The following is a 26,556-nucleotide window of genomic DNA, read 5'->3' as shown; positions in this document are numbered from 1 at the left end:
CTACTAAGGCCATATTTCAAACTGGGGATAGTTCCTTCTTTAGCACTTACACTCATACATAAATGTTATTTAAATACCAATACCAATGGCGGCAGGTAAATCATCATTAATGATGTGCATTGTAATGATATTTTGCCATCATCAACAAAAAAACTCATTTACTTGCGTACATACATAGACGGAGAGACACCCCACTCCACCCCTGTTTTGTAAATAACACAAGGCAGTGAGGCTACACGTGTAAAGGTTTTGACAAGGAAATCTTCGTGAAATAATGTATGTATAATTGATCAGAAGCTGTCGATATTCAGACATCAGTGTGCCGAAGAGAGGAAACATGGGAGACAATACTGCCCCCCGCGTCCCCACATACCCCCCCGCTCCCTTCCGTCTGTCATCAACTCACCAGGTTATCACATCCACAATAAGGAAACTAAAACTCGGATATAAAATAAAATAAAAATTGCGAATTTCTGCTGCATTTATAATGCTTTGTTTTTTCCTAAGCCGCAATTACTTTTTTAATGATTGTGATAATCAGCCCTTTTTATTTAATTACAAGTTACAATATTATAGTTAAGTGGCGATTCAATCATAATAATAATTATTATGCATGGTAGTGGTCAATATAATTATTAAAATATGGTTCACATGTTCGTTTGGAAACCTACATGGTCATCTGATCACGGGCGTTACGATCAAGAGGAAAAATATTTATGCACAAAGACAATCAAACTTACACTAAAGTTACGTACACCTTTAAGCTTCCTTTACGTTATCGATAAAAAAATCCTGACAGCAAAATGATCTTAAACATGTAAGACCAAAATAGCTCCACTATTTTCATTACCATGTACTGTGACTGTGTCATAGTACTATAAGGTATAAGCCTACAACAATAGTGGGCCTCATGACGTCACCGGGTCGCTGACCGCTTGCCGCGAAGGTTGATCGTGGGGGTTACTTTAGCTAAAGTCTTGTTTGTCAAAAACCGAACGAACGATAACTGTCATGCCATATTTTCGTTTCATACATCGAAATAGTAGAGTCGGTGTAACCAGTGTATCTATCGCAAACTTGTTTTGAAAACCATTTTAGGATTCAAGAATTTGACACAATGACTTCGTATACTTTTACTTATGTTATTTTGTTTTGACGTCGCGATAGGGCCCCCAGCATTACGAAACTCAAGTATTTCTTAAGCGAGAGTGACCCCTCTGTGGCTATTGTGGAAGCACCTCTAGGCACACAACATTCGCCTATGGGTGGGTGTTAATAGCGTAATGCTACTTTACTAAACTATAATCAACTACTTCATTGGTGGTTGTTATGCTAGTGTGCGTGTATTTTTAGCTTCGATTCAGTTTGATACGGTACGTTGTACTAGTGAAGTTTTTACTATTTGATCCAGATTTCTTTATTAAGTATTTATAAAAATAAATATGAATTCATAGAACTTATTTACTAAAGAAATCAAGCATCTAAAATCTCTCAGAGGATTTCCGCCTCTCAGAAGAGGATGGAGTTCTCAATTTAGATTTTAGACAAGCCAATACGTTTCAGTTATTTACTGCAGGCGAGCCCTCCTGCCCTCTCCCCTACAGACAGAAGTGGAAGCACCAGTTTAGAATACCAGGGGGTCACTCTTTAATGAAGAAAACGAAGTTTCGGAGAGCTGCTGCGCGAGTTACGACTCTGTCTCGTTGTATTTGACGTGCCGATTGCACGACAGCTCTCGTTCGTTGGTTTTTTGCCAGTATAGAGTAACCCTCCAGGTCCGTTCATAATTGAACGCTCTAAGACTGGCCTGAACTTTGTCTGGTGCGGTAGCCTCAATTTAATAAAAAGCTTACAGGCCAGACGTTGCTATTATTGTAACTACTTCGTTATCGCGTTATGTAAGAGTATATTTTGGGTTGATGTTACATTCAACATGTGGCTCACTGTCCATGGTATAAACAAACACACTGTGTAGTGTGTAAAAGCATGTTTAGGTATCGGCGATAATTTTATTGATATCAGTAGGTTTCTGCTCCACTTTACTGGTCATGGAAATATGACCAGCAAAGGAATGGAGGACTCCTCCCGAATGGATCACTTTTCAGGCCTACTCCTTGATTTTCAAAGAGATATTCTAGTGCGCTATTGCGGGTTAGCCTGGTTTCTACAGACAATGACCTTACGACGAAACTATTCAGTATTATGTGGTCGCAAATCGCGAATTTCATGCCATTGGTGCCAAATAATCCCACTTTACTAGAGATATAACTTTTTTTCCTCTGGCAACACTGGTGCCTGCTAGTTTGGTTTTTGAAACTCCTGAGCAAAATTTCATAAATTTAGACTGAATTATCAATTTTCAATACGTTGTGTATAGTCTAAAACATAAAAGTGAACATCTTTCTTATAATTAAATAGTCCAGCACTCCAAGTGACTTCAAAAATTTTGGTTTTGCATTCTAAACAAATTTGGTGCGCGTGGGCTGTCGGCCATCATTACCTTTTTACCAAAACAAAATGATTTGCCCGGCATGCGAAAAACCAATAGGTGACCGTGAGTTATTACGATGCACCGCGTGTAATAAGTGCTACAACTTCCAATGCGTGAATATTTCGGTCTCCTACTATCAGGCTAACCTACAAAATCTGCGTCGTCTATGGCAATGTCCTGAATGTAACGGCAAGATAAATACTAGACGGCGAGGCGACAGCACTCCGATCCGCCGCCTACCTGATGCAGTCAGTGCAGGTGCGCCCGATATGGATATGTCATGTGAGGAAATAGAGCCAGCTACTGAAAATGCTGCAACTCATCGCACAGGCTCTGGAGATTCCGACAGTATCACGTACGATAAGTTTGCTGAACTGATGGACAAGAAGCTGGAATACAAACTTGGCACCAAAATAGATAGTCTGAAGTGCATTCTGGAAGGCAAACTTGAGGCCATGATAAGTAAGTTTGAATCTAATCTTACTAACATAAGTGACACCCTCTCCACCCGCCTGCAGCAGGCCTGCGATGACATAATTTCCCTCAACAAACGTCTCCTTACTGTGGAGCTAGAGAACCAACAATTACGATCTGATCTCTCCGCAGCCAATGCAAACCACAATGCTGCTGCTGGGCCTGGCTCGGAACAAGATGGAACGATTGCACAGCTGCAGGAATCTATTGCAGAACTACGCTCGGACCTCAATGAGCGGGAACAATCAGCTCTGCTTACAGATATTGAGATCTCTGGGATCCCGGAGCTTGATGGTGAGTCCCCACTTCATATAGTGATGGCTGTTGCGAAAAAGCTGGGAACTATTCTTGAGGAAAGGGACATTGTGTCTGCCATGCGCATGGGACCAAGGCGCATTGTCAGCATAAGCAGCAGTGGACCCACATCGCGGCCCCGCCCCCTGGTAATCCGTTTGGCTCGGCGTGCTACCCGTGATGAGCTGATCAAGTGTGCTAGGGTGCGGCGAGGGGCAACCACAACAGACCTTGGCTTGGCAGCTCATGACCCCAAGCCATTTTACCTGAACGAGCGTCTCACAAAATTCAACAGAATTCTATTTGGAAAGGTCAGAGTGAGTCGACAGCAAAAAAATTGGAAGCATGCTTGGACGAGGGATGGCAGAATATATGCAAGGCAAACTGATGTCTCCCCAGCCTTCCTGATCCGTTCTGAAGCTGATCTAGAGCACATTTTTGGTGTTAATTTGCCTAAATCTTCTACCTGAGCTATTTAATATATTTGTTTTTATTCAATGTGTCATTTACCTACTTAGTGTCCATTCTGCATTGGAATTTGTGTGTTCATACTTGATCATAGGCTCTGTTATTTTATATCAAGCTGATTTTGAATTGAATAACATACCGACACTGCTTTCAAACTGCAGTTTTGTCCTTTCTAACCTGTGCATTCTACATAGTTTAGTGGCATTCCAGTTTTTACATGTAGAATCCTATCATTATAATGTTCCTTTTAACTTTTGGTTGTACCTTATGTTAATATCAAAACACTTTAAAATGTTATCTAACTGTTATTATTGTTATGTAACTAGTCTGATGTTTGAAAATAGTCTAGCCTTCCTGATCTGTTCTGAAGCTGATCTAGAGCGTGTTTTTGGTGTCAATTTGCCTAAATCTTCTACCTGAGCTATCTAATATATTTGTTTTTTCTTCAATGTGTCATTTACCTACTTAGTGTCCATTCTGCATTGGAATTTGTGTGTTCATACTTGATCATAGGCGCTGTTATTTTATATCAAGCTGATTTTGAATTGAATAACATACCGACACTGCTTTCAAACTGCAGTTTTGTCCTTTCTAACCTGTGCATTCTACATATTTTAGTGGCATTCCAGTTTTTACATGTAGAATCCTATCATTATAATGTTCCTAACTTTTGGTTGTACCTCATATTAATATCAAAACACTTTAAACTGTTATCTAACTGGTGTTATTGTTATGTAACTAGTCTGATGTTTGAAAATAGTATTAATGAAACAACCCTTGCTGTCTATGTTTCTGTATTAAACATCTGTAGCATTGTCGACAGCTAATATCTTCTTGTATCTTACATGTCTAATGCTATGCTATATAGTAGTCTACTGGAAATATGAATAATTAAACAACTGTTGCTTTTTTATGATTCTGTATTAAATATATGTGGCATTGTTCACATCAATCAATCAGTGCTACTTATTCATTTGCTGGAAATTAATATTATTTGTTACATTAATGTTTTCAAAGTACACTAGAATCTTGCATTATATTATTGTGATAGCTCATAGATATGTATTACTGTACCTATATTCATGCCTGCATAATGTTTTTTTTAGTTCTGTCTGTCTGTGTGGTAATGACTGTGTGTTTGTTACTGAGACTAGTATTTATATAACATAAACTATAATACCTACAGGTTTTGTTTGCTTAGTGCTATTTCACCTACTTATATCAATATACATAAATACTGTTCTTGAATTAATTAACATGCCCACACTATTTCCATGCAGGAGCATTGGGCTGTTTTACATCTGTGTATTGTACCTACATAATTATTTTTATTATGTGATATTCCTCTGTGTACTTGTGGGTGCCTATAATCATAGACTAAATAATCCTCAATATTTTCTGATATACCTTAGCAATGAGTTGAAACTATGTAACTATTGTTTTGTGGTTGTCTTTGTGTTATATACATACTGGAGGTGTACTATGTACCAGTTAGGATGTTGCTTGCTCAATTTAAATTCAGACAGGTTGAGTGTTGAAGTGGAACAGGAGACTGATTCTTTTTCAGCCACATATGTGTGGCACAGGTGCTGTGATGATGGTTTTGTCCTTTTCATAGTATATACTGGGCATTTTCAGCTTGAAAACAAATCTGTTTTATTTATTTGTCATTTGCACTGGTTTATTATGCATACACTTTAGTAAGTGGGTAGGTATGCCACCCTGATCTCTTTTCCATGAATAATAACAAATTCTTAAAATTAGGTCTATTTAATGCAGGTTCTTTAAATACAGGACATGATGACTTTATTTTCGCAATGGATCGTTTTCAGGCAGATATAGTTGCTATAAATGAGACGTGGCTGGGCCAGGGACAGGGGGCGTGCGCGCCCTCAGTGCCGGGCTACAGGCTACGCCATGCACCCCGCCCCGCACACATGGGGCGCTCTCGCGGGGGCGGTGTTGGTTTTTATATTAAGAATAATATTAATGTGCGTTACCTAAATCACCCTTCAGTTAATGTAGAACAATACTGGATTTCAACGCGAGTTAAAGGATACCGTATAGCTATAGGTACGGCTTATAGACCGTCGTGGATAAATCTAGATGTATTTATTGATGCCTTAACAGAATCAGTAACTTCTTTTTCTAATCATGATCAAGTGGTCCTACTAGGTGATTTTAATGTTAATATGATGGATATGAGTACTAATGAAGCTAAAAAAATTAACCAATTTATTGATTACCTACATTTAAAACAAGTAGTTACTCAGCCTACACATTACTCTGTGGGTAATGAGACTCTTATAGACCTTGTTTGTACTAATATAAAAGTTAGTGATGTCACTGTCACCAATATCACCGGGTCGTTGGGACACGCCATGATAAATGTAACTTTAGCCATAAAAAAAATTAAACCCCCAGTTAAATTCTTAACTTTTAGACCTATAAATCATATAAACTTAGAAAACTTTAACAGAGATCTTTTTGCATTAGACTTCGAAGCTTTAATTAGTTGCTCTACAGTGGATTTGGCAGTAAATCAATTTAACATCTTAATAACATCACTCTTTGATAAACATGCACCTGTTAGATCCATTAGGGTTCGAGAGGGTCAGTCTCTCCCGTGGGTGACTGACTCTTGCAAGCTAATGATTGACTTACGTAACAAAGCACATGAGAAATTTAGACTAACTAAATCCGATGAACATAAAAAGCACTATAAAGATTTAAAAAAACTTGTCGTTACTAGTATAGCCAATGAAAAACGCGCCTATTTTGATCAATTTATTAATACCCAAATTAATGAACCGAAAAAGCTTTGGAAAAATTTGAAGAATAAGGTCTTAGTCGATCCTTCTAAAAGTGACAGCTTACCAGATTCTTTTAATGATCCAAACAAAATTAATGAGCATTTTTTAGATATTCCTGGTACTAACGATGTTCCTGTTTCCAACCTTGACTTTTTTACTACTCACCGTTTTGGTACTGCTGTGTTCGAGCTTAACCCAGTCTCTGAAACTGAGATTGCCAGATATATTGTTGCTATAACATCCAATGCTACAGGCATAGATGGTATTAACCGGGATATGATTTTGCTTACACTTCCACATACTTTAACAGCTATTACTGCTATCGTTAATAGGTCTATTACTGAACAGTCTGTTCCGAAGTGCTGGAAATCAGCACTAATTAACCCACTGCCTAAGGTCGACCAACCCACTTCACTTAAGGATCTAAGGCCAATTAGTATTCTACCTTTTTTATCAAAACTAGTAGAGAAAGCCGTCTACACCCAACTTATAAAATTTATTGAGGAAAACAATATACTTCCATCCTTACAGTCTGGATTCCGCAAGAATCGTGGTACAATTACTGCATTGCTTGATGTTACAGATAATATTCTGGCTGAACAGGACATAGGTAATGCGACGATTCTATCGTTGCTGGACTTCTCACGTGCGTTTGATTGCCTGGATATTGATCTGCTTCTAGCTAAATTAACTTACTATGGTATAAGTGGTCATGCCATTGATTGGTTCAACAGTTATCTGTCGAATAGAACCCAGTCTGTCAAACTAATGCTGAATAATGGCACTAGCATCACATCAAATCCTTTACCCGTTAGTCGTGGGGTACCGCAAGGCTCAATCCTTGGTCCCCTTTTGTTTATAATTTATAGCACGGATCTAACCGCTGAAATTAAATATTGTAAGTACCACTGTTACGCTGATGATGTTCAACTCTATGCATCAGTCGCACCGGATAATTTGCAAAAAGTACTGGAGGGAATCAATGGTGATCTTGATAACATAGATAACTGGTCTAAAGATAATGCATTGGTGCTGAACCCATCTAAATCGAAATATATGGTTTTGGGCTCCACTATGCAGGTCAGAAACATTATTAATACTAATGCTTTAACTATAAACATGAAAGGCCAGAGTATTGAACGCGTTCACGAGGCAAAGTGTCTGGGTTTGCTCCTTGATAGTGGTTTAAAATTTGAAAATCACATTCAGAATATTGTCAAAAACTGTTTTTTCCGTCTTAAAGTTCTATATAAAATCCGCTCCTTACTAACAGAAAAAGTACGCATTACGCTGTGTGAGACTCTAATCCTCTCTAGGCTGAATTATGGAGATACTGTTTACGGCCCTTGTCTTCTTGAGCGAACTCGGCGTCTAATACAGCGGGTGCAAAACGCCTGCTGTCGTTTTTGTTTTGACGTACCACCTCGAGGACACATTACTCCTTTTCTAAATAAAGCATCCATGCTAAACATGGAGGCCCGAAGGTACCTGCATACTTGTAGCCTAGTTTTCGACGTGTTAAAGTTTCAAAAACCTGAATACTTGTTTTCTAAACTTTGTTTCTCCCCTTTTCATGACAGGTATGGTACTAGATCTTTCCGCCCAATTTTGTCTGTCCCTAAACATGTTAGCGCCGCGTTTGAAGGAAGTTTCCGTTATCAAGCAACAAAATGCTGGAATAATATTCCACCACCTATAAGGCTCTTAAAAAATAAAATTAATTTTAAAAATAAAATAAAATTGTTTCTTCTTATTAAGCAAAAGACTTGATAACAAATTTAGTTATCTACAATAACTATTTATTCATTACATATTTTCTATATTTTTGTTACATCCGGCGCAGATCGTCTAACAATAAATACATTCATGCAATATTAATACTATGGTGGGTGCTCTGTCATCCACTGAGTACGACCCTGTGTCTCTTGCTGGTTAGCTGCACACCTTTACAACATTATCAAACTAAAATAGGTAATTTTTCTTCAAAACAATATATTTTAAGTAGTTTATTTTGCTCACAATTTATGTAATTCGGCACCCTTGGAACAATTAAATGGGAGGTAACTGAAAATCAGCGGTTTGCTCCTGGAGTAAACATCCACGCTGAGTTACTTCACCCTTTTGGTCCGCTTCAACACACAACCTGCCAAGTACAAACCTGTCTTTATCATAGCTACTATTTACCTAGTTATAAGTACAAATGTGTATATCTGTAATTGTGATTTGTTGTGTATGTAAGAAAGTGGATCAAATAAACGCTTTATCTATCTATCTATCTATCTATCTATCTAAGATATAAAAATTCACAAATCAAATAAATAAATGAAATCCTTGGCTTTGTTTGATTTATTCGCAATCACTGGCCATTCACAGCCAACAGTCTGCATGACATCGAAGAGCGCACAAGTCTTCGTTTGAATGGTAATCGACCATTGTTTTTCCTCAGTAGCGGTTTGCTTACGCATGTTGCAATCATTTGCCTCGCCCCGCTGTGTGGCTCCAGCGCTAATGCAGGTCGGTTTCTTTTCATTCCATGGCTGAATTTTAGTTCGGGGAGAAACGTAATTGTAATATAATATGATTGAAAACATATATTACTGCATATAATTATATATCTTCATCTATAAAACAAACAAAAAATTATTTCGACTTTTACAGCAGGAGGACTTTTTGCATATTTTCCATTATTACATATTTACGCTCATAATAATATAGACGACCGAATGGCGTAGTGGTTAGTGACCTGACTACTGAGCCGATGGTCCCGGGTTCGATTCCCGGCTGGGGCAGATATTTGTTTAAACACAGATATTTGTTCTCGGGTCTTGGATGTGCCCGAAAAATGGCAATAGGCCCGCCCCCTATTACATTGGGACTAACATAACACTCTGGCGAAAAGTGGGTGCAGCAATGCACCTCTGCCTACCCCGCAAGGGAGTACATTAGTACAAGGCGCGAGTGCGTGTGTGTTTTTTTTTTAATAATATAGTTAAAGCTTAAAAGTTTTTTTTTTAATATATAAAAAACTACATATTTTTAAGACGTCATTGCCGGTACCTTAATACGCACATTTCTAGAAATAATTACAAAATGAGTAAATAAGTTTTTATGACGTAGGTAAGGAAGCTCGTTTCTTTCATACGAGTATTTTTAGAATGCATTTTATAAATCCGGATGACGTTGAGTCCCTGTATTGTTTGTTTCCTATAACGTATCAAAGGAAGAGGACACGAGTGAACCCACACGTCTTGTCAGAGAAAATAGCAAACCCATTGTACGTATGACAATATTTTAAAACCAATTCAAAGGAGCTCGTTTCAAAGGAAGCACAGAGAGTGGGTTGGTGTGCTGATGAGGAAAATGTAGCATTTCATCAACTATTTTTCAAACAAGCCATGAGTATAAGCTTTGACTACAAAGGAATATTACTAGTGCTGAATATGTGTTCTGAACGCAACCGCGGGTAGCTTATGTTGGGGCACTGAGGGATTCCAAAGCGATACCGAATACAGAACCACTGAATTGCTTCAGGACCTGCCATAGTTTTTGTTATAGTTTGGTTACAAATATAATTATTTCGGGAAGTTAGACGATCAATATTCCCAGTCGGATCGTGATCTACGGCTGATCTCAATGAAACAGTGTCTTCACATTACTATTACTACTTATAGTATATAATATATAGTTTTAAAAACTCTGTCCGGCCCTGAATAGTAGACGCAATCCTCCGCGGTGACAGGTTATTCCGTGCCGGTGACATTTACTTTATTGTCGTCTAAAAAAGTTTTCTGCGAGTGGAATCACGTGGAATTTACTGCCGGCGCTCCGCTAACCACTTTCCTGACACAATGTTGGTATTTTAGTGAAATAATCCTCGGGTAAAGTGGCTTAAATAAACTTTGAAAGGCTTTGTGTAAACTTGTATAGAATAGTTGACATCGTTGCCCCGCTCGTGCGGCCTTTGTGGACACCCGTGCATTTTGAGGGGTTTCATGCCGAAGTTACACGTTATTATGTTATTTATGAGTTAACGAATTTATGCTGCATTTCTGAGCAGGTATTTTATATGAAGAGGAAAATTTTAATGAAACTTGCAATTTATAAGGGTACGACTGAGTTTTCGTTTGCCAATTGATCACAGTTTATAGTAATAGTAATAGTAATATGTTTATTGTTTCCTAGTCTCTCTATGCAATTTGCTGCTTTACGATAACAAGTGAGCAGTTGCCCTACTGGGAATGCAGCCTTATGACGCATCAATTAAGAATTGTCAATATCCATAGTGTGACGCTCAGTGAGTCATGCTCAGTGCACCTCGGGCGTGTACTCCGACATTTGAATCCTCCGCAGACACGAACAAGACTCGTTCATCCAATCGCATCGTCCGGATTGCTTGCTCTGACAAGTGGAATGGCCGTTTTCCACTGCCCGGTATTTTGACGACGGAATATCGTTTTTATTAAACCTAACAAATGACGTTTAAAATCTGTCCATGGCTGTTGAACGGACAAACCGTAATGAAGTTCATAGCTAACGATTTAATGATCAACATACCTGCTACACTAGCATTATGCCCGCGGTTTTGCAACGTACTTCTAATACTATACAATATACATACACAGTTACAAATTGGTGTAGGTACAAACACGGTAAAAGTCAAATTTACTTACAAACCACATCCACCTTTGAGTTGGGAATTAAAATACTAAAACGCAACATCGTATGAACCGTATCGGTACCTACTATCGGCAGTCATAGCTCACCGGAGCAGTGGAAAAGGCCTCAACATTCTGTACGTGAGTTTTCACAGACGCGGAATTCAGCACGCTTTTCTGTTTGTCACAAGTACTATTGGACTTTCCTCCAACGAATGGGTAACGTAGGAATTGCTGCATTTATAGTACTTAGATATATTTGTTCGCTTATGTAAGAGCGATTGTACAATTTATAGGATGAATTTGAGGATTTCCTCTTTGTTATTTCCACAAAATGCAGATAGACCAGTTTGTAAAACATAAATTACACACAATACAATTTAAAAAGAGAATTTTTAATTGTCCATTACAATACGATATTAACAAATCTGTAAAGATAAATGCGTAACGTATTTATCGATAAAGCCATACATTAAAACCGCCGTTCTTTAATTTGCAGGTAGCACACACAAGTAATCGTAACAATAATGCAGTCATCAACAGGTGCGTGTGTCAAGCGTTCATTAATTAGGGGTGGTAAATTATTTCCACGTCGGCGGTCGATTGAGTACAATTTACATGAAGTAACGCAATTTATATTGATCGGCGGCAGCCCTGCCGTCGCTGGATACTCGCTGAAACGATACCGTGGTGTAGAAACGCGGCGAATATTGCGATATTAAATTAAACCGATTTCGAACTCTACCCTAATCCGATTTTCTCGAAAACTATCCGGCCTAATGTATTAGCGGTAGGATATTAGTTTGATGTAAAATGTTACTGTTAATACCTAATATTATGACCTAAATCAGCGTTTTGTATGTAAGGTGGATCAGAATAAAGGTTACCATTACTTGTTTAGATTACCATATCTTGCATATTCTTCGTCTTAGCGTGTCCGAGACAAACATTAGCTAGAGCTGAACGCTGAATCGCGGTTATGGAATTATCCAGTCAGACAGTTGATAACCTGTTGAAGACATTTATTATTTCCATTAATTTATCGAAATTGTCTATGAATGAATAATGTTTTGATTTCTGCGTGATATCATTTTTTTTATGTAGCCTGCATCGTTTCCCACTGCAGGGCAAAGGCCTCCTTGATATCATTTACAATAAAAAAAAACGGAAGTCAGCTTTAAATGTAATTTCATGCAGCCCTTCGTAAATAGTATGAATTCAACTAGGTACTATTAACATTTCACCTCTACACTAGGTATAATACTTTAAAAGCCGAATCTGTAAATGTATTGTTTGTTTGTTATTCATTTTATCTCGCGCACACACTACAAACGGATCGGCTTATAGAATAACCGTTCTGTTTTATTTCTATACACTCTGAAACGGTGATCGCAAAGACTTTTCTCGGACTGTATGAAAAATAGCAATTTTAGTCAATCTTTAAGCTGATATAATACACAAAGCCAAACGGACAATGCCGTCAATGGACTGTGACTGGACCATTCCATGAAAATACTATTCATTTTTCTGAACGTTTACCTTTGTTATCTATAGCTTTATGTAACTCTCGTTGAGACCAAGAAGAACTGAAAGTAAATAAAGAGTTAACAAAACTGAGACATTAATTAAATACCTACTATTGTTTATTTTAAATTTACGATACACCTTCAAACCTGTTTCTTTTTCACAAATTACAAAGTATTTTCAAAATGTTTAGTAGGTAATTAAATTACTTTACTGTGATTCAGTATAGCTATACTTGTAATGATAGGAGCAGCTATTGCATTGTAACGTAAAACCAACACTTGTCCAAATCTTATGCACAATCTATATAATGTGCTTTTTTAAACTACTTTACGATTATTATAACTTCCCAGGTAGTTTAGAGTATAGCAACAACGAGGATGTCTCATGTATGCGTCACGCCTTGCCCCCCGTGGGTCACGTGGGTCACGTGGGTCACGGGGGCACACATCGTGACCCCCGCGACCCCTGATGTCGTCAATTAGTTCATTAATCTCTTCTCAACTCGAAACGACACGTAAGGGAGTCATTGGGTGATCTGCAGGATTACTCACTATATTATGGATATATGTAAAGATGTACCTACGAGCTATTATTTTCATAAAACGATACATAATAGAAGAATATCTAGCGGAATAATGTTCCGTTCGATGATGGTGAGCAAGTAAATCTTTATTTGCTTATAGATATAATTACTTTACGTTTACCTAAGAAGATTTGTCCCCTGTTTGTTTTATTCGTCATTGTCTTTGACCAAAATATTGACACTGCGATGGCGTAGCGTCATGGTCCGAATATTAATGTGTATGCATTCTAAGTGTACGCAAATATTGGCTTGACCTGGATATAGTATCCACGCGTTGTAAACCGCTACTGCGATCAAATTCTTTCTCATTTTCTCGGTTAAAAATTCATTTATATATAGCTATCAACTAAAGATAAAGGTGTTATAAGTACCTACTTTATCTGTGTGTACCTTTTTATCTGTGCGGTTTTTACTTTTACAAGGCACAAAAGCATATAATATTATTGTCTAACGACATAATATCTATGATTTCGAGAGTTTTTATTTCATTCCATTGAGGGGTAATTTAACCCAGTGTGTTCTTATCGTTAATTAATCATTCACCCAAGCAATTGCTTTCCGCTTTTATACCTCCATTATTCATAAGTAGTGTCGATAACTTAACTAACAATGTTACCTACGTCTACATACTACCCAATGATCAGACTACAAACTCAAAGTATTAATAAGTTAAACAATAGTCACACCAACAAGAATGTTTGCATAAAATGATTTCCCATTAAGACTGTCACATAATGATGTGATTACCTTGTGTGAGCTGCGCCGGCGCAGTTAGTCACCGCTGTCTGTCGCGGGCGAGTACATCCGTACTCAAGGTCACTCACATTACTCATCGGTACTCGTGTGTACTATAAACTATAAAGCTATGTGCAGACTATGGCACATTATTCGCAAACAGCACAGTGACGGCGGCAGCGCATAAAGTGCTTTCGTGGTCACTGATATTTATAAACTAGCTTTTGACTCGAGCCAATATAACCTGTACGAATTGCGGTAACTATAAATAAAATACCAAGCTTATAAGTTTAGTAAGAGTGTCAGCTTTCAGCTTACTACAAGTCGAATTTCACAAAAAAAGGTTTAGCTGTTTTTCCTGAAAGATATATATTAATACAAAGTTAAAGTTAGAGCGTAGCCTCTTAACTTTTCAAATACTATTACTATAAATCTGAAAAAAATGTTCTATACCTAAACCATCAACGAAAACTTAAGCGGACATACATCTATCATACATAGTTATTTTTATACAAAGCAACCAACTTATGACGTGCAGATGCCCTAACTAAATGGTAATGAATTAAAAAAAAGAGTCAAGCTACGGAACCTTTTCATGTGCCTGTCCGACACGCTTTTGGCCGTTTTTTTGCGTTTATAGTACATATTAGTAGGATATTAGCTGCGATAGCTGGTTTCCTAGTGCATTCCGTGGACAATGTCCGATGATATACGGGGCTTAACTAGATGTACATAGGTATAAGATAGGTTGTATAAGCAAGTAGGACAACTCTATTCTCTTTCGTTTGCATGTTGAACCGATTTAATTTCCGTCTTCTTTTATATTGTTGGTTGCTCCTGTTTATAATATGGATATTTTATTTATAGACTAGTTGAGAGAGGGTTGAAAATGTTTGCTACAGTTTTCACTGAGTCAGTTGTAGATATTTGTAAAAACTTAGCTGCGCAAAGGATCTACCTATTTTGATGAAGATTTGATGATAGGTCATCAGTAGCCATAACTCATTGCCCATATTCCGAATCGGTGCAGGTGCTAAAGTTAAAGTTATAACTTTGTTTCCATAGCGGTGGAATGCATTTCAAACGAGGACAATAACGTTATACAATACTATTGTATGCACTAACTAAAGCATAAAATCCTCTTAGTACTTTTTAGTTTACACAATAGAGTTTTAAAAGTTTTATTATAGTTCTGATATGAAATGATTGCAGCATTCACATTTATTTTACTCACATCTGTTGTGCTACTTCTACATTCATTCATAAGTGTTTCTATTTAAAGCTTATTTCTGTGCAGTTATGAGTGATATCAGTTTTAGATACGTACACACAAACTCACTCCATCTTCTTCTATTATGGTAGTGTTTCGAAGAAAACATCTAAGTTTATACAGGTTCTTTTATGAAAAGTTAAAATAGAAGTAGTAAGTATTTTTTTTTCCTTTTACGTATAAGTATTCTAATTTGATGTACCTACATGATAGTTGCCAACGATTATAGGTACTGTATGGAATTACCAAGTTATTTATGCAATTCGTGTATTCAGAAAATTGCACAGATATTGAAAAAAAAATACTGGATCTCACAACTTTTTACGGTTCTGAACCGGCTAATCTTTTGTACTCAGGTCCAATATTACAATGATGTGTGTGATATGAATTTAAATAATATTATGATGGATTGAGTTTGTTTCGTTTGAATAAACTCTATGCTCAAATATGAAAAAAAAAATACCTTACATCATGAAATAAAAACTACAGGTCGGTATATATTATTCTAATTTTGAATATATAACTAGGTAGGTACCAAAGTAAAAAAAAGAAATAACTTCAAACATCTAAAATCTATAATAAGGTACGCGTCATAAATCGCTGCTCATCTCATAACAGACCCATCACAAACTTTACCAGCTTATTATAAGTTAGTGCTCCAATAGTTGGGCGTCACGTATTATAATGCACCGATACTTTCAAAACTTGGTTCTGTATAACGACTTCAGGTGTCTGTAGGGTTACTCTATACTGACGAAAAACGAACGAACAAGAGCTATCGGGCAATCGGCAAGTTAAATACAACGAGATAGAGTCGAAGCACGCGTAGCAGCACTCCGAAATTTAGTGTTTCGTCATATGGAGTGACCCCCACTCTATATAGTTTTGCTTGTAACTAGTAACTACAAGCAAAACTTTAACACACCTATTATTCATGTGGGTTAAACAGGGACTATGATAGTTTACTCGCAGTAAGAACGGCTACAGTATGCGCTGCTTATTCATTAGGCCTGGGTCTCCTATTTACGCCGCAGGTCGCGTCCAGCGTCACGCCGTAGGCCGCGTCACGATGCTCACTATAGAAATGTACTGATGCAGTCTCCCTCACACGCCGACGTTGGCGCGTAGACGTAGTGAGCATCGTGACGCGGCCTACGGCGTGACGCTGGACGCGACCTACGGCGTAAATAGGAGACCCAGGCCTTAAACAAGTGGGCGAACGAAGCTCATTGTCGTATTAATACAATTAACTTTTTGAAGTCACTGACCCTACCATGTAATCCTACCGAGCTTTCTATTATAAGTTTTTTTTTTACTACGACAGTCGAGAAAATAACAAAAAAAACTTATGGTTATATTTTAAACACTGCAGGGTTGACGTGCTTTATACACTAATGGAGACTTGGACCTAAATATTGAATCAAGATTTACTGTTAAAATATCGATGAATGTTACTGAAATCAAGATGACAAACTTATAGATTTAAGATTTTGGTGCAAATCGTCTTTAGTGTTTAGAGCACGTAACCTTGCAGTGTTGGTACAGACAGTGCAGTTTTATCACACGTGATATCTATATTTAACCTATATTACCTACCTGACGATTTATTAAGTCGATAATCGTAAATGCGGAAATTCAACTCCCATTCGGATTTCTGTAAATGATTGTGTATGCTATTTATTTTAATCCCCCGCAATTTGCGAAACCCGAACATCATCACCCAAGTGTTCAAACAATTATTGTAAAAGCTTTGTTCCCGCAAAATTGTTTTCATAGTCCACACACAAATATTTTAATATGTAAGAATTAATCCATTATTCCATTAATTAGCAAAGTCAATGAAACTGTGTGGATTCAGCCGGTGCAGTCTTGTCCTGCGTCCTTAGTGCGAGTTTTGATAGTTTACTCATACGGAGATCTTTGCGTATTCATCACTGCACTCATATTATATCGTCACAATTGAGTAACTGGAGTTGTTGTAGGTGTTGTAACAAAACGGTAACTGTCATAGTTTAAGTAGGTATACTATTAAAACTTGCACTTGGCACACCGTCGCAACTGCATCCAGACCTGCGAGGTCACAGACAGACTGACGGAATGTTTGTTTGTGACATTATACATACATTACGTATATTACGGTTACGGGTTACGACTGAGAATTGATTTGTGTGAATGTTTCTAACGTCTCGCCTTCACGATAGGCTACTTGTCTATTATTGTCTATTGTAAAAAGTGCGATCGTGACTTTTTAATAGGTACTCTAAGCTTAGGATACCGTAAAGCATCATTCTTGAGCTATATGGTAGCAATCATAACCTGACCATAGATTAATACTTTTTTTACCTTGTGTACCTACCTACGTGATCCTCACGATACGGGTCCGCCTAGTGACTCGTGTGAGGATCAAACAATAATTGTCATCTTGTATACCTATACAAGAATGCACTAGAAATAACAAAAAACTTAAATCGTCGTAAACCATAAACGTAATACGTATAAGTATTTCGTTCGTTCGTACATCTACATAAACACCACTGCTACACACATCACACACAACACGTCCCCGGATTTATAACAGATGAAGCTGGTCCCTTCATCATCAGGGATCGATTTTAAAAACTCCGCCTGTATACTTTTAGGCGCAGGCCACCGTACATTACTTATTTTATTTTTAATTTTATGTTCCGTTGTGTTGTTATGTTTTGTTATATGAAATAAATGAATTTTGTATAAAGCCATAATCAGCAGTTACCTAGCAATAAGAATTAATAAAGTTAAGTACAGACAATAAACAATAGAAACAGAATACGACAATCTGCGGCAATCGTTATCTAAAACAGTCAAGCGCTTTTTCAACTGGACATAAATTCCGATAATAAATGTAAGAGTCAATAGGTTAAATGTTGAAGTGTTGAATGCATTGGGACAGGTCAAGCGCAGGGGCTTGTTCCACTAATTTATATAATGACATTACTGAGCACGCGACAGGCAGATTGTTCTTTAAGTCGTAGGTACTTTCTGTTCGTTTTTAACCCTGAAAGAGTTCCTAAACGACACGGGCGTAGTGTAGCTTGGCACTCGTGTCAAACGTATATTTAATAACTCCTTGAATATGATATCTTGAATATGTTGGATATCTACTTTATCTGGAACGATATGGCAATATGCGAGAATATTTAATATGTTTGGCGCTTTCTGTGTGGCGCTGATTCTGCTAAAATAAAACCAGATACACAATTATTTGTCAGTTACTCGTAATGTCATTAATTGACACAATTATTCCATAGCTCACTCACTAACTACCTCAGAGTGTCCAACCATAAAGCAAGCACGTCAATGCCGCAATATTTTTGTCATAAAGTGAAAAAAATCAGTAACAAGATGAGTGGCGGGGGCTTGTTTGTCTCTGCGGTCGAATGTACCGTCTGCTTGCCGTTTGATTGGGCCAAAGTACGTGCCACCTTTGTCGTGTGGTCTAAAGTCTTGAGAGATGTTGTCAACGCATAGTCTAAACGGCTAAACGTAGGCACTTGAAATTTAATAGGGACGTAGCGTAGCTTAGGTATAGGTACCGTAGACTCCCACAAAAACGGGAGTTAGCGGTTGAAATTCGGCAGTTAACTTAGGCTGTTTTTATCAGCATGCGGATTTAATCACGCACGCGTTCATACAAGTATTGATTGTAACGCGTGGAATATGCAAGTGAGATGCGGGAAAATGGCTTGCTATCCCGCGTGAATGATGAAATCTGCATGCTGTTAAAACAGCCTTAAAGCTTAGTTACAATAGGATATTCCAAGATATCTAGATGTTTTCAATTGAACATGTCTGCACACCTTAGTATAGTTATGGTTTAAATTTTGTTTTGAAGTAAGTAAGTTTTGTTTTGTTATGAAGTATGAAAAAACCAAAACTGCATAAGTTTGATGCTTGAAATTAATCATTTATAAATGAGTATTCTGTCATTGCCATAAAAGTTTTTGCTGTATGAAGTCATAAAAATATTTTTTAGTCAAGTGTCTTGGTACTTATTTGTCAATAATACCACCATGGCATGTCATTGGGTAGGTAGTTCGGGAGTCGTCCACGGAAAATAATTTTAAGGCGAAGCGAAGCTCTCGGGTGTAACGTGTAGACGACCGAATGGCGTAGTGGTTAGTGACCCTGACTACTGAGCCGATGGTCCCGGGTTCGATTCCCGGCTGGGGCAGATATTTGTTTAAACACAGATATTTGTTCTGGGGTCTGGGATGTGCCCGTAAAATGGCAATAGGCCCGCCCCCTATTACATTGGGACTAACATAACACTCTGGCGAAAAGTGGGTGCAGCAATGCACATCTGCCTACCCCGCAAGGGAGTACATTAGTACAAGGCGTGAGTGCGTGTTTTTTTTTTTATTATTTATTGTAAAACTTACCACCACATGAGAAATTCCGTCTCCATTAATTCGTCGTCCGCCACGGCTTATGGCTTGTCCCGGGCAGCGAGCCGGGACCCCACTGTGGGTCCCGACCCGGCGCAGAAACGGGTCACACGATCGATTCCGGGACGAAACGCGACAATCGAATGATAACGATTACGCCAGTGTGCGTGCACCTTTATAACCAGTGTTCATTTTTGACTGTATGTTTTTAGAATTTTCATCCTAATCCATTGTATGTTTCACAATGTCTGTTTATCCATGGGATAATTTTGTAAATAACGAACGCGAGCCTCCCGCTTTTCGCGATATATTTGAATATTGACTTTTCATCTCATTAAGTACCCGCCTTACGTGTATTATCCATGCATATGATAGCAGAAATGTTTTTTTTCCTCCTCGGTTGTAAAGAATCCCACTCAGCGTGAGCTATGAGGTCCGCCGAGCAGCGACGTGTCCTGTATCACGGTGACCCATTTTCCTTTCCCAAACCATTCATAAATGTACCTATTGTTATTTTTATTTGGGCCAGCACTGCAAAAAGAGAGCAAAATATGGGCTGGCCGGTCGCGTGAAAAAAATATGACTGCAAAATCCTATCTTCGTCGATTTTTTTGTATCTGATTTGATTATTTTCATCGTATTATCTTGAGTATTATCGATATCTCCCTAATATTATGGAGTGAACAGATTTTTTAAGCGCCCATAGTCGAGCGGTCCTCAGTGATCGTAACTGATCATATAGTACGTATAACATGATGAAATTAAAAGGAAAACTACCTATCTCAGGTAAGTAGACTTGTACGGAACCCTGAGTGCGCGAGTCCAACTCGCACTTGGCCGGTTTTTTTTCATTTGTATATATTTTAAAGATTCATCCAATGTATTGTCAGGGGCAGATTGTTCATGTCATGAGTAGTCACGACTAAACCCGTCTCCAGGGGGTTAATACAAACAGAACTAGGTAGGTACGTATATGACGATAATTAATAATTTGAAGGGCATGTCCTGATGAGGACACATTCTTTACTACCAGTACCTAGAGGTACAGTCAGTTACATGTGTAGTAACTATATACCAATGAAGCTGACCGTATTGTCTACAAATCAAATACATTATACCATCGGTAGTGTCCGTACACACATTCTAAGAGTAACAGATGACAAATACGAGTATATAAATGCTAAAGCATTGGTAAACCATATAGTAATACAAATACGTCAATCTTATAACCCCCCTATCATGGTTGTCGGTTAACATGGCCGCGTTGTGGTTAAGAATGCTGCCTCGATGCCGGTGAGAGCAGGAAGGTTACTCTATGCTGATGAAAACCGGCCAAGTGCGAGTCGGGCTCGCGCACAAAGGGTTCCGTAGCAGCAAAATTACAGTTAAATCAACCTATCTCAAAAACTATAAGAGATACTTTGATCAAACCAAAAATCGTTGAAAGAGTTAATTAGCATGCATCACCTCTATTTTTTTTAGAATTTTATACCCCGTAGTTATAAAAATAGAGGGGGGGGGGACATACTTTTTACGACTTTGAGAGCTGATATCTCAAAAACCGTTCACTTTAAGAAAAATGTTTTTTAGAAAACTTTATATCATTTTAAAAGACCTTTCCATTGATACCCCACACGGGTATGTACATCGAAAAAAAAAATTTCATCCCTCAGTTACATGTATGGGGGGCCCAACCCCCAATTCTTTTTTTTACTATTTAGTGTCATATTTTTGTAGCGGTTCATACAACACATATTCCCATCAAATTTCATCACTGTAGTACTTATAGTTTCCGAGTAAATCGGCTGTGACAGACGGACAGACGGACAGACGGACAGACGGACATGACGAAACTATAAGGGTTCCGTTTTTGCCATTTTGGCTACGGAACCCTAAAAAACGAACGAACGGGAACTGTCGTGTCATCGGCTAGTTTAGTAAATCGAGATAGAGTCGTGGCTTGCACAGCCACGCTCCGATACTTCGTTTCTCGTCGTATAGAATGACCCCCCAGGAGTCCCCCTACTGCATATTCATCAGAGCTGGCGCGGCAGCAAATTGCATCAGCACCGCATAAGGGAGCCAATCCGCGCCCTGCTGCCGTGAAAATAACCAATCACATCATTCCGTGTTCGCGGCGAATTTTCAGAGATGTTGATTTCAGGATTGTGTGCGGTTCTTTTATAAAATCTGAAGATTAACGTAAAAGTTACTTATTCATGACTTCATGACGGCAAGATCACAGTTTTAATATCATCGTAGTTGACACTACGACTACCATAAACTAAAGTCAAATTTTAATTTCCCAGTTATTACAATTCTAAAGCATAAAAGTTTATTTGGTCATAAATTCATAATAGTCAGGGATTTAGGTGGTTTAGAATTGTTAAAAACTTTAACTTGAGTATGTGCAGCCGAAGTTGGTAAGCGGTACATTGTGCTCATTTGTAACATGAGTCGACTGACGATTCCGTATGTAGAGTCCGATCACTATAACTTGGTTGTACTTTAGAACAGAGGAATCCTAACTAATATTATAAATGTGAAAGTAACTGTGTCTGTCTGTCTTTGTGTCCGTCTGTCTGTCTGTCTGTTACTCTTTCACGCCAAAACTACTGAACGGATTTGAATGAAATTTGGTATACTTATGGTCTAGACCCAGAGAAAGAACATAGGATACTTTTTATCCCGGAATTCCCACGGGAAAACTTTTTAAGGCGAAGCGAAGCTCACGGGCACAGCTAGTATAGAATAAAAAGTTGAATGGCTTGTAGCGTGGATCTTTCTTCATGTGGGAGATGTCCATTGTAGTAGCCTCCATTCATGCTTCATCTTATAGTGAAATGTTTTAACGTATTACTCGTATGTTACAATATAATGCATCCTTTATGTCTTGAAATAGATGTCCATTCAGAGATAAAAGTACTTACCTTGGTAATTAAAGCATATAATAATCCCGAAGAGCTTACTTAGGTACTTAATAATTGTTCCGTATTTATGTATTAACGAGGCATAGATTTTAAAGCCTTAAAATCATTTCATTGAAAAAAAAAACTTTAAAATCATTTCATCGCCATTTTATGGCAAATTCATTCACATTGTGTATGCAGTTCTCAAAATAGTAATTTTAACAGAGATTAATAAAATGGCGTATTGTACTAAAAGCATTGACTTCCGAACCTCATCTACTCAATGCATTAATTATACATTTTATATAAAAGCTTTTTTAACGGACACACGAAAACGTTGGTCCGAGGTCTAAATGAAAAATCTCAGTTTGCTATTTGTTTGCGACTGCGAGGAGAATAGACCAGCTGTTTCTGGTTGTACCCATTGCTAAGTATAGGTAATCAGGGGTGTAGGACTGTAGGTACAGCGGTTAACCGGTCACAGCTTCGTGTCATATATGTCCAATATTCCCCCAGTTTGCCCCAGTTTCCAATGTTCTGCTTATAAATGTTGGCGCAGCAGTACGTAGAACAAGTTGCACTGTGAGCAACCACCGGGCGCGCGGGATGAATAGAATTGATATTTATGCATCGAACTTTACGTATGAAAGCTCGCATAGTTGCTTCTGTTGTATTTAGACCATTCGTATTTACCTATTCCGTATGTAGGGCGAACCAAAAATGGTATTGCAAGCAAAAGCCGGTAGCGCAGCGAGTAATCCCGCATATTTTTCCGTTTTTATTCCAAGCCATATATTCTATATTTAAAATGTTACTCTTATTTCCATTATTCCGTCTATCTGTAGATTTTCAATATTTACAAGTGCACGGTTTCCTCCAAACGTGCTATAGTCGAAGCCAGCGACAAATTCTAATTCTTATCTGCATAATGTACCAGGTAACTATTTTCCAAAATCTCTTCTTGAAATCCCGAAATTTCTTTCAGTCAACCTTGATTGATATTTTGTGTTCATCAGATGCCATACATTATCGTCGCCGATACACTATAGCGTTGCATAGCTGTTCAATACGTCAGATCCATACAAATTAAATGAGTGTTAATATAATTGTTAATTACTAATGTACGTAAGTTGGTCATACTGTATTTGATCCTGTCTGCAAAAAATGAGACAATTTCCAATCTGAAATAAAATATTTCATTACCTTTCGAACACTATCAATAAGGCATTAAAGGATTAACTTCGCTTCCATAATTGAAAAGCCCCAATGTAAACACGACGACCGCGAGCAAAAAATCCATTATGATGGAGCTGGGAGACCATCGAAGTGTAAACTCTTTATCATATGAAAGGTATTCTCTGCACGTCTCTTCATACGCCTGCTAATGCGTATGACGTATTCCTGAAGCGACTGACACCTGACCGCTTGTCTATCGCATTCTCTCCCACACGCCTTATAACCACGGATATAATTTCTTATCCGGCTGATGCACTGAAATAAACCTATGACTATGCTTGCAAGCTTTGCTTTTAATTATTGCAAAAATTGTATTTTCATTTCTCCCAGAATTAAAATCTAAAACGTTGATAGGTGTGAAGCAGATATGCGCCGCATAAAGACCGAGTCATAAAAAAACAGGTTGTTCTCTGTATTTTACAGAGTATGTAAAAATAAAAATAGAGTGGAGAAGCTATCAACGTGGCTACTCTTCAGATTTCCGAACAATTTTTCTGGTGAAATTTCATTTTTCCAATGCAAATATGACTTTTGAATTTATACCGCAGCGTAGCGACTTTTTTACGTCTATTTTCTCTGCCTATGTCTATTACTTTCAACGTTAGGTCGATGCGGAAATTATACTATACGGTATTTGTTTTGTTAAATATATTTTTTCAGATTTGCCTGTGGCTGTAGACAGTACCTACCTAACTATTGATTGTATTTCCTCATGCCTTTAGCTCCGTATTTCAACAATTACAATTGTAAATGGAAGAGAAGCTCAGCTCTGGTCAAACCATCTGCAGTGCACGGAGGTTATTATTTCTGATGCTGATGGCTTTTCCATTGAACATCACTTGTCCGACTGACATGTGCAGGAGCTTTTGAGGGGCAGCTTTTAGCTTTGCAAAGCTTTTAGCAGTGAGTAAGCTGCCACAGTCATCGAATGCTGCCCCGAGGCCAATCTGTCGATGTATTACTGTGCGATGTACAGCTCGGCTCAAACAACTTGCTAGTTCTGAACCTGGCTGAGATACACCTTTGTTCTTTGTACATGTTTGAAGAATAAATGGGTCCTTGTCAAACTAACAAACCGCCTATTTATTTTTTCAGAGATTGTCAGTTGGGTAGTTTGACAAGGTACACAGGTGTATTCGCTGCCAATTTCACTACTATCAAGTTGTTTGGACTGAACTGTAACACTACACGGTTGTTTATCTACCGATAGCAAGTACTTACATGAATAAATGATATTTATAATTATTAAGAGGCAATTTTTAACTGACTTCGAAAAAAGGAGGAGGTTCTCAATTCGTCTGTATGTATTTTTTTTAATGTATGTTCACCGATTACTCCGCCATTTATGGACCGATTTTGAAAATTATTTTTTTGTTGTATCGGGTTGAGCTCATGGGTGGTCCCATTTTTTTTCAGAATTTTGCATTGAGTTATTCTACATAATTATGAACTTAAACATTGCTCATCGTTAATTCAAATAATGACAGCGCTGTATTCCATACTCAAGTTCTGCTCAACTCGAAGTACTCAGGTGTAAAATTAACAGTAAGTTAGTTGCCCTAAGCAGCAACTTCCCGGATGAGGAATGCCGTGGAGACAATAATTATTGTGGTGCGTAATAGATCTACATAATGTTCTTTTATAGACGAATATAATAGAAATGATAAGCCAACCAAAACTAGAACTATGTCATCGTAAACTCCATTATAATCGCCTTTAAACCATGCGGAAAGAAGGTAAACAATGCTACTACGTACACAAGCCACTTAGCACAGTTTCAGGCATTGAGCAGCTTACAAGTTAACTTTATACGAGTTCACTAGTTCGGATGTAGCTAAGTGCCGCACAACACTGCTCGGTTCAGAATTAGTTAACAAGCGATTTTAGTCTGCGCTATTCACTTTATTTTGTGGATAATGAATGAATTTTTGCAAAGTAATTATGCTGACACTTCAGCATAATTACTTTGCAAAAATTCATATATTGGTACTGCTGTTTAATAATTATTATGAAAATTAAAAATTAAAATAAGTATTGTTTGTATCTAAAAAATATATGCTAAAAGATCAGTTTCTGTTGACTGTACACAAGGAGACGAAATCCATTAATGTACAGAACAACCTGTAGGTATAAAAAAACTTCTACCAACTATTGCTATGAAGTTAAAGGTACTTAGTTGAAAAATATTCTGACATAGGTATTTCGTTATTGAACTTGGGCCGTGAATACTTCATACTTGAGTGCTTTCTCCGTCACTCCTATGTAACCAAAACCTGATTATCTACTAATGTACCTGCTGAAAAATCTCGTTTTGATTCAAAATTCTTAATAGTCTTGTGATACCCCTAAGTTATGAGTAATTGCGAACCTAAGGAAATACTTTAAATATAACTACTAACATATATGTCAACGTACTATATTTTTATGCACCTATGGCTTCAATGTTAAACGACTCAAAGGCTCGCTGGCTTGTTAACAAACCCCGACACCTACCGAAGTAAGGAATTATGCAGTCATGGTGTAACATGCAAATCTCGCAATCTATCGACACACCCCCACAGCAAGCGGAATAACCCAACACCGAAAATCAGGGGTGTTACAATAAGTATAATAGTATATAATATGATTGCATTGATGTATATTACATACGTAGATACACTTACTAAAAATAATACTG

General features: G+C 37.8%; 2 protein-coding genes across 2 annotated transcripts in view; both read left to right on the top strand.

The window, feature by feature from the left end:
- LOC105384583 (Krueppel-like factor luna) overlaps positions 1–26,556 on the top strand; it is a 60,670-nt gene that overhangs the window by 20,660 nt on the left and 13,454 nt on the right. The gene's annotated exons all lie outside the window — the stretch shown is intronic.
- On the top strand, positions 2,270–8,827 carry LOC125491310. The gene is made up of 2 exons (XM_048632933.1): positions 2,270–2,953; positions 3,098–8,827. The coding sequence occupies exons 1-2, from the start codon at positions 2,518–2,520 to the stop codon at positions 3,727–3,729; spliced, it is 1,068 nt and encodes a 355-aa protein (XP_048488890.1). The 5' UTR covers positions 2,270–2,517; the 3' UTR covers positions 3,730–8,827.

The sequence above is a fragment of the Plutella xylostella genome, chromosome Z (assembly GCF_932276165.1).
Source record: "Plutella xylostella chromosome Z, ilPluXylo3.1, whole genome shotgun sequence".
Classification (NCBI taxonomy): domain Eukaryota; kingdom Metazoa; phylum Arthropoda; class Insecta; order Lepidoptera; family Plutellidae; genus Plutella; species Plutella xylostella.
The sequence above is the reverse complement of the archived record's forward strand: the minus strand, read 5'-3'. Positions and strand labels throughout refer to the sequence as shown.